The 9,348-nt window shown below is 33.2% G+C and overlaps 2 protein-coding genes across 2 annotated transcripts; one reads left to right on the top strand and one right to left on the bottom strand.

Annotated features, from left to right (window-relative positions):
- Nucleotides 1–255: 255 nt before the first annotated feature.
- Nucleotides 256–2,521, top strand: LOC120091581 (hydroxyproline-rich glycoprotein family protein). Its single transcript, XM_039049676.2, has 2 exons — nucleotides 256–2,122; nucleotides 2,245–2,521. Exon 1 carries the CDS (start codon nucleotides 412–414, stop codon nucleotides 2,083–2,085), a length of 1,674 nt encoding a protein of 557 aa, XP_038905604.1. The 5' UTR covers nucleotides 256–411; the 3' UTR covers nucleotides 2,086–2,122; nucleotides 2,245–2,521.
- Nucleotides 2,522–6,885: 4,364 nt separating this feature from the next.
- LOC120092042 (homeobox-leucine zipper protein HAT4) lies at nucleotides 6,886–9,114 on the bottom strand. The gene is made up of 4 exons (XM_039050232.2): nucleotides 8,771–9,114; nucleotides 8,368–8,675; nucleotides 8,166–8,245; nucleotides 6,886–7,573 (listed from the first exon to the last, which is right to left on the bottom strand). Exons 1-4 carry the CDS (start codon nucleotides 8,883–8,885, stop codon nucleotides 7,237–7,239), a joined length of 840 nt encoding a protein of 279 aa, XP_038906160.1. The 5' UTR covers nucleotides 8,886–9,114; the 3' UTR covers nucleotides 6,886–7,236.
- Between the last annotated feature and the right edge of the window lie 234 nt (nucleotides 9,115–9,348).

The raw sequence follows: 9,348 nt of genomic DNA on the forward strand, positions 1-9,348 counted from the left end.
CCTAAACGATAACAATAATGATAATAGTAAATGTGACCGATTCATAATGTTAAGTAAATATAATTAATTTATCAATGAAATCTGTTAAGCGTATAAATTGATACATTTTTAAACTCGAAAGTTTAGGTTTAAATAGATAGGATATTAATTTAGGTAGTTTGGAGTTATTGGTTGAAATTTTCGTTGATTAGAGAGAAGGGTAGATTAGTAAATTGATAAGGAACCGTTAAAAAGCAGTTCGAAAAGCAAAGCTTCAAATTGTTCTTTGTTCCTTCTCCAAACTCCTTTCTTCTTCTCTACAATTCTCTCTCTCTCTCTCTACTTTTTTCCTTCGCCATTAAGTCTTCACCTTCATCTTCTTCATCCATTTTCCTCTTCTCTGCAACTCCGATTCATTGACATCCTTCTTCAATGGCGGAATCAGAGGTCCTCGCGCCACCGCTAAATCAACCTACTCCAAGTAAGTTCCATACCCATATCTTGTATAAAGTTGTAACCGCTATTTTCTTTCTACTCATTCTCCCTTTAGTCCCTTCCCAAGCCCCTGAGTTTGTTAATCAAACTTTACTCACCAGAAGCTGGGAGCTTCTGCACCTTCTTTTCGTCGGAATCGCTGTTTCTTACGGTCTTTTTAGCCGAAGAAGTGACGAAAAAGAGGATGAAATTAGTGTATCTAAGTTTGATAATGTTCAATCTTATGTTTCTGGATTACTTCATGTTTCGTCTGTTTTTGATGATGAGCCTGAAACTCCGTCTGCTAATGATGAATCCATATCTTCGTCCGATGAAAATAAGGTTCATACATGGAATAGTCGGTATTTTAGGAATGAATCTGTGGTTGTTGCTGAAGAACGTCCTGCTGTTAATGAGCAGAGAGTTAGGAGTGAGAAGCCTTTGCTTCTCCCTGTTCGTAGCTTGAAGTCTCGTGTTGTTGTAGATGATGAGTCTAGATATAAGCCGAGAGTGAGTTCGAGAAGATTATTGAGTAATTTGAAAAGGAGTTCGAATGGTGAGTTTGGGGGAGTGAGTCTTGAAGAAATTGAGGATAAGTTGAATGAAAATGTTGTTCTTCCATCTCCGGTTCCATGGCGGTCGAGATCGGGGAGGATGGAGGTGCAAGAAGAGGCTGATATTCCTTCCATGGAGGATTCTGAATCGAATAGGATCGACTCTAGGTCTCCTAGGCCTCAAGCTTCAAGGTCTTCCCGAGCCAGTGCCATTTCTCAGAAGCCATCTCCTTCTCCATCTCCATCTCCAAGGAAACCATCTCCTTCCCATAATGTGTCACCAGAATCACAGGCCAAGAGTGCTGAGGATTTGGTGAGGAAGAAGAGCTTCTACCGGTCTCCTCCACCTCCGCCGCCACCTCCCCCCCCGCCACATGTTCGACGAATTTCCTCAATGAAACCGAGTTCATGGGTGAACGAGAATAATGTACCTCATCAAAAGGAATTGAAAAGAAGCTTAACTAGCAAGCCCAGAAGCTTAATTCGTGATACAGGAGATGATACTGATGTGATGATTGGTGCTAATTCAAGTGGTGAAGCTCTGTCTAGAAATTATGTTGATAATCTATCAATGGGAAAGTCTGTTAGAACAATCAGACCTGGGGAAGTTGTGAATGAGCCACCAAGAAGAGGGAGAGAATTTGGTGGGAATGATCAATTGAAGGGGAAGATGATGGATCAAAATACCCATGTCCAAGATTTTGAAGAAAACCCCATTGAGTTTCCAGATGAAGATAAAGAAGAATTGGTGGAAAAGCTAACCATGGACACCGACGATGACGACGACGACGACATGGAAAGCGAGGAAGAAAACAATAACATGGTGGGGCGGTTTATTAGGGAAGACAATGGAGAACCTTTTGATGTGAAACTGAGAGATAGAGATGATGGAAGAGTTTCGAGTAATGAAGAAGAAGCAGGAAGCTCTAGTAATATGGCTAATGATGGAGGACCGGATGTAGATAAGAAGGCTGATGAGTTCATTGCCAAATTCAGAGAGCAAATCAGGCTTCAAAGGATTGAATCAATCAAAAGATCAAGTGGACAAATTCGTAGAAACACTGCAAAGCAAACTTGAAGTTGAAAGAGATGTATCATATACGTAACCTTCTTCAGTAAGTTCATCAAAATTTGAACTCCAAATCATTCAACTGACATCTAGAGTCATTTTCTAACACTTCTTTTTTTCTTTCTTTCTTCTCTCTTTTTTACATGATTTTCTTCTTTGATCATCAAGTTCAATTCCTGGAAAGTGTTTCATCTTCTCCAAATATTCATCCTCTGGATTTATATGATAGATGATTATGTATTTCAGCAGACATCTTCTCATTAGTGTGTTTGTTGATCTACAGCAGAAACAAGAAGGCTAATGACTTTAGTGGTGTATGTAATTGTAATGTGCGTGAGAGTTCTATTTTTCTAATTTGCCTGTTAAATTAGATGGAATAGGTTGTTTCACTTAATTAACTATTTCTTCTATATATTTGGATATATAAATCTTTTGGCCTAGAAAATTTAGTGCTCAATGTCAAATATTCTTTATCCATTCCATTTTCTTCGATTTTTTTTTTCTTCTGGTCAAAAACTAATTTTGAATTTAGTAAAGTTAAAATTCGATGCTCCGAATGACTAGTCGAACATTGAACCTTAGCTATAAACACACACACAAAAAAAAAAAGAAAAGAAAGGAACAAAAACTAATACAAATTTATTAAAAGCGTGTGAACAAACCATAGTCAAGGGTTTTTTTTTTTAATTTTAATAAAGATCATATCATACTAAGGGAAATCCATCACAGCCTTCTCGGTCCCAACAAGATGATTAAGCTAATCAAGGAAAGCAACAGTCCAAATACAGGAAGAAAGAGATGTAAAAGCCTAGTCGGTCAAATTATGGGTCACCCTATTATAGCTTCTTGAGGTAAACCTATAGCCCACAATTCTCCATCTAAGCTTATAAGTCATTTTAGAATTGGGACTTGGTAGGGTTCTACTTCTAATGTTTTAGTCAACTAGAAATCGAGTATGTTTGGAATATCTTCTAATTTAGACACTTCTAAAAAAAAATAAAATTCATAAAAATATAACTATACCCAACATTTTTTTTTTTTTTTTTTTTTTGTTCAAAATCGACAGAAAGGAGAAAGTTGAGAAGAACTAACCTTAAGTTGTTATCATTCATCACATTTTAAGATGTATAATATAACTACAAAGAGCACAACTACATCGTGTAAAAAAAGGACTTTTTTCAGTACAACAGCATATAGGTTGAGAGGATTTGAACCTTTAATCCGTATATTGTCGAAAGTCAATTGAATTATGTTAAGTTTGGTGACTTAAGTGGGCTAAGCCCAGTGGCCCAAATCAATTGACCAAAACTTATATGTGGGCCCATCAAACCTGAGAAAGATAAGGCCCATGACCTACCCTAATGGGCTTGGGTTACTGAGCTATAATTTGGAGCAGCCTGCTAGATTGAGACTTTTGGATAGATCCATTATATTAATTTATTTCTTTTAGGAAATCCAATTATATTGATCTCTTTAAAAATTACTTGTAAGCTAAATTTTATTACAACTTAGTGAATTTATATATTTTTTAGCTCAACAAATGTAAAGCTGAAGGATCGGACCTTCAATTAAAAGAAAGGTAATATGGGTATTATCCACTTAGTTGTGCTCAAATTAGGAGATAGATTAAATCTAGAATTTTTTTTTTAAAAAAAACTAAATTATAAATAATACTTTTATTTATGTATCGAACAATTATATTTCATATTTATTTGACAAAAAAAATGTACTCACAACACATATTTTGATGTCATAGCCTAATTCGAGGTCTGAATTTAGGCTAGCCATTTGATTTTTGTTTTTGAAAAGTTAATAAACAACTTTCACATATTGATTTCTTTTTTTAAAAAAATTAGAACTTGACTAAGAATTCAAGTATTTAATAATAATAATTTTTTTTTAAAAAAAGCTCATAAATACTTGGTTGCTCATTGGGCTATCTTTCAGTTGTTCAATTAAAAATTATCATGTGACAAGGAATTTTAATTTTAAAAGAACAATAAATTATTTTTTTACTATGTAATAAATGAGAGAGTCGTGTGGGGATAGGTTGAACTTGGAATCATTACACTTTTCAAAAATTAAATGGACCTTACCAAATTTCAATATTTTGATGAGAATTTTCGACATTATAGGGTTTGAAACATTGCTTCATGTTTCCTTCTAACACTTCAAAAAGGCATATACTAGTTTAATCTTCAAAAACACTGTTCTTCTTCTTCCTCCTCATAGTCAAAAAGTGAATTTTAAAAGATCCCCTAAAATAGGGAAGATTATTCAACAATTAACAATGTTTCGGTTTGGTCTCCCTTTTCATTTTAAATTTTCTAGAGCCAATCACATAAATGTTGAACCTACCACTAATCCCTCAATTTTTGGTTGTTTTGTCCCATCAATACACAATTCAATGATGAGATTCATTCAGAAAACTTTTACAAATCCCCAAAGTGTTTGCTTCATCCACTAGTTTTCTATGAGAATTATAAATATACACTCAAACAAGTTTACCTTTTAGGCTACATAATAATTAACTATATTTAAATCTCTCCATCTTTAGTATTGTTGAATTTTTACAAATTTAATTTTCCCAACATTGAGATTTGAGTCTATTCAATCCACGAAACGTCAAATATCTTATAGATCTCTAAACTTTTAATTTTATGTCTAATAAATTCCTGAACTTTTAGTCTTGTGTCGAATAGTTATTTCACAAATTCAAATTTTTTAAAAAGGTAAGTTGATCCATTAAATATTAAACTGAAATTTATGTCTAAGGAGAATCCTTCAAATTTGTGTCCAATAGATCAATAAACTTTAAAATTTTAAAAATTTAAGGACTAAATTGATGATTTAACCAACTTTTATACAAACTATGAACCATCGAACCAAAATAAATACAATATTGATTTATGAAAAACTTATAGATGAGTCGATCTCTCTCTTGCACGTCTTAGAGAACAAATTATCCAACAATTTTAAATTATTTTAAGGAAAGTTCATTTGTGTTTTTAAAACCATTAAAATATTAATGGAATTTAAACTTATGAACTAAAATTTTTGGGCTAATTCAACAAAAACTTTCAAAATTTAAATATAGAATTAAAAAATCACAAATATAATATAAGGACAAAACTGTCAGTTTAGCACATTGAAGATCCAACACAAATTTGACTATTAAAAGCTATACTTAGATTTGAAAAACACAATAATAATAATAACAATAATAACAATAATGATAATGATAGTAACTATGCCTCAGATTATAATTTGGTCTGTGATTATTTTTATTCTAAACTTTGACTCTTGAATTTTTATTGAAACTTTATATTTGATTTATAATTTAGACAACATGATGGGGCATCATTATAATATATATTAATAACAAAGAACTTTGTGAATAGTGTACGTAATCTATTAAAAATATAGTATTTTATTAATCCAGATAACATCATTAGAATATACATCAGTAAACATGTTTATAAATTGGCTACGTAATGTTCTAAAAGAAATAATTTCGATGATTGGACTCAATATAAAGTTTTAAAATAGTGTAAAAACTTTTCTAAAAAAAAAAAAAAAAAAATCTTTTTTTTTCTTTCTTTAAATATATATAAAAACTATTCCAAAAAAAAAAATGCATAAAACATTATTTTAAAAATAGTATACAAAATCAAATCAAAAGTCCAAAAAACTGCCATTCTCGCTCAGACCTTGCACACGTTCATTGTCATCGCAGGGCACTTCTCTTGGTTTGATCTCACTTTCTAGGTCGACCTGTATGAAAGATCCTTGCATCAGTGTGGTGTCGAGCCTACTATACTCTAATACCTACGTTAGTATACAAAGTATATAGTTCATCCAAACACACAAAAATAAGGTCATGACTCTCATTTAGAGATTCCTCACCCTCCCATTTGAGGTTATCGAATGAGATTATTTATAATGTCATTCCTCTAACCGCCGTCTATAGTTACCAGTAACTATGACAATGTCATGGTAGTTTAGGTGCTCGAGGTTGTAGGGCATCAGGCAGAGTACAATTCAGTTATTTGTTGATTGGTATATATTCACCGATTCAGCTTGTCGATTTGGAACTCAAGGCTCTGTCTTTTTCCTTTTGGGACGCGCATTTCCCCATGTCGCCTCCCAATTTCCCTTAAGGTTTGACCCACTTATGAGTTTTAGATTGGCCCGAAGCAATCCTCAACATATGTTAACAAAATACTAGAAGATAAGTAAATTAAAGTACAAGCATGTCGATTCAAGTCTTACCTGATTTTTTTTAATCTCCGTGATTCATGATGTGGCATCATTAAATTATATATTAATTAAAAAAAAAAACACTTCATGAGTGTCTATTAAAAATAGTATAAAAGCTATATATATATATATAGAACCTACATTAGTAGACATATTTATAAATTGGCTACGTAATGCATTAATACTTTTTAAAAAAATTTGATGATTATACCCCACATAATATTTTTAAAAAATAGTATAAAAACTTTATTTTAAAAAAAAAATAGCATAAAAACTCAAACCGAAATGAGAATTATATAGAATTACTCCTTACTTTTGTTTATCTTGCCTCATCATACATAATTTTTAAGCTCTCCATTTCACTTTATCGTTATTGTCTTAAAAAAATAGTAAAAGTCTTTTTCCAAATCAATGATAGATAAAGTAGAGATCTTTCCCTAATCAATATCGATGATATATAACATGTCCTATATATATATATATATATATATATATATATATATATATAACATTGTAGAATCAACGAGAATTATTTTAGAAATGACAGTATAATAATAAATTGATTTCAATATTAGTTTAAATTTGAAAAAAAAAAATTAAATTAAATTAGGCATCTCATACTTCACTTTACAACTCAAAACCCCTTTTTCTATCACCTTCCAACCCCATATATATATAATTATTTTTTTTTTCCCCCACTTCATTTTCCCTAAAATATTACAAAGAAAAAGAAAAAAAGGGTATTGCTTGCCGCTAACACAAATTAAACTACTCAACCCTAATTATAATAAGATGGGCCGAACATTACAAAACACAAAGGCCCACCAAATCCTGGCCCAACAACCGGATCCTAACGTAGGTGAAAAGACGGAGTTGCCCTCGTCGGTGGGGAAGGGGTATTTACGAGCGAGGGTGGAGGGCGTTGAAGGGCCGGGCCGGGATGGCGGAGGCCCAGGGGTTGATATGGATGGGCCGAGCGTGGTGGGCCTGAGATTGAGCCTGGCCCATTCGTGTGACTGTAGGCTGGGCTGACGTGGAGGGTGGGACCGCAACTCGCTCACATGAGGGGCACATGGTGAGAGTGGTGGGTGGGGTCATGTGCATGTAGAATTGTGGGGAAAGTTTCAGTGCTCTCAGTTCTTGTACTTCTTTTTGCAACCGCCTATTCTCCTCCGTTAGATTCTCACAACATCTCTTCAGAAACTCGCAATCTACTTCCGTTTGCTTCAATTTTGTCCTGTCAAATCCAAATTAATACCATCAATTATTAGCTCTAGCAAAGACAATTTCTTTTTCTTTTTTTTTTTTTAAAAAAAAGGTTATTTGTCTTATTTTACTGATAATTAACCTTAAGATATGCTCGAAATGACATAATCAACTTTTTCATATTATAAATTAAATTCTTTCGTCTTACTCTTATCCCTGGAAATGATTTTAAATTCTAAGATTGATAATCATTTTGATTCTTTTACTTCATAGATGGTAAGAGCAAAAATAAAATTAAGAAATTTATTGTTGAAAATTTCCGAAGTCTCATGAAATCCACTAAAATCCGATCATGTTACGCATTAAAGATCTTTTTTTCGTGAAAACAAGATTTGAAATCATTCTATTTTTATGACGGAATCTATTTAAAAATCCATTATGATTTAAAATCCCTTGAAAATGGATCAATTAGATAATATAACGGCTTAAGTGGGTGAAAGTAGAAAATTTTGAAAATATAGGGGTGATGATGGGAAGATCAAAAAGTTTTTAGGTCCAAAAATGGATATACATAATTATTATGTGGACTAAAATGCCCTTGTAGGTGAAGGAAAATTCCTCACCTTGCCCTTCTGTTTTGGAACCAAACTTCCACTTGTCTCGGCCGGAGACCCAACTGTTTCGCCAACGCCAATTTTTGCTTCTGCATAAATTTACCAAAACACCCCCATAAATTTTCCCATCATAAAAACCGTTTGGTTAACGAGAAAATTCCAAAAAGAAAAACCCGGTTCGGTTCGAACCGGTTTAGGTTTTCTGACTTACAGGATTGAGAGTATTGTGTTCTTTGAAGCTTTCTTCCAAGACGGCGGACTGATCTTTAGTAAGCCGAAGCTTTTTTCTAGAAGTTTCTCCATCTTCTTCATCACTAATTCCTCTAGAACAAGCTCTATCGCCGTCCAGATCCTCACCGTTCATCTCTCGTTCACTCCGTTTCCCACTCACACTCGAAACCGTACTGTTGGGGCTCGACATCGCCGCCTCCTCTTCACAATCCGCTGCCGAAGACGACGGAGGCATCCGGTTCACATCTATGCCTCGGAGAAGCGATCTGCCAGTTTCCGATGTCCGATCTGCAAAAAATGAACATCTAATTTCAAAATCCAAAACAAAAAAAAAAAAAACTAAGGAAATCGTGGAGTGTTACGATGGGAGAATGACATGGAACCTGAAGAAGCGTCGTTATTCCAAGAAGAAGGCATGAGATTGAGCTGTAAATGATGAGAATCGAAGCTCAATCCAAGGCTTAAACCAAGATTATGATCATCTTTTGCAGCCATCATAATTGTTGTTCTATGGAAATTTCTTGAGTTTTTAGAGAGAAGGAAGAAGGAAGAAGAAGAGTTGTGGTCCAAGTAGAAGGGGAGAAGAAAGGATTATATAGAAAGGAAGATTAAAAAAAAAAAAAAGAAAAAGAAAAAAAGAAAAATGGGGAATTTTGTTTTCTAAAAATTAATGATGAAAGGAAACAAGTGAAAGAGTGTCAGAGGAAAGGCCCTCCAATTATCCCCAATCATCACTTTTGCTTCTTCAAAATATGCCCCCCTTCCTTTTTTTTATTTTAAAAAAAAAGTTTTTTCATTTTAATCCTTCTAATTTTGTTTTATTTTAATCATTGTACAGTCAATGGTTTACTTCTATCTACTAAATTTTAAATTTAGTCCATCAAAATTAATATCTTTCAAAATTGATTAAATAATCAAAATATTAGGATTCACAAATGATATAGAAGATGATCAATAAAAA

Source organism: Benincasa hispida, chromosome 11, assembly GCF_027475165.1.
Source record: "Benincasa hispida cultivar pf3 chromosome 11, pf3_genome.v1.1, whole genome shotgun sequence".
Classification (NCBI taxonomy): domain Eukaryota; kingdom Viridiplantae; phylum Streptophyta; class Magnoliopsida; order Cucurbitales; family Cucurbitaceae; genus Benincasa; species Benincasa hispida.

Bases quoted from the DNA above. Each gene is read 5' to 3' on its own strand.
- LOC120092042 (XM_039050232.2), bottom strand. From the start codon at position 8,885: ATGATGGCTGCAAAAGATGATCATAATCTTGGTTTAAGCCTTGGATTG. The intron at 8,246-8,367 runs GTAAGTCAGAAA...AAATTTATGCAG, and splicing joins AACACAATACTCTCAATCCT to AAGCAAAAATTGGCGTTGGC. The intron at 7,574-8,165 runs GTGAGGAATTTT...TGGATTTGACAG, and splicing joins TTCCAAAACAGAAGGGCAAG to GACAAAATTGAAGCAAACGG.
- LOC120091581 (XM_039049676.2), top strand. From the start codon at position 412: ATGGCGGAATCAGAGGTCCTCGCGCCACCGCTAAATCAACCTACTCCA.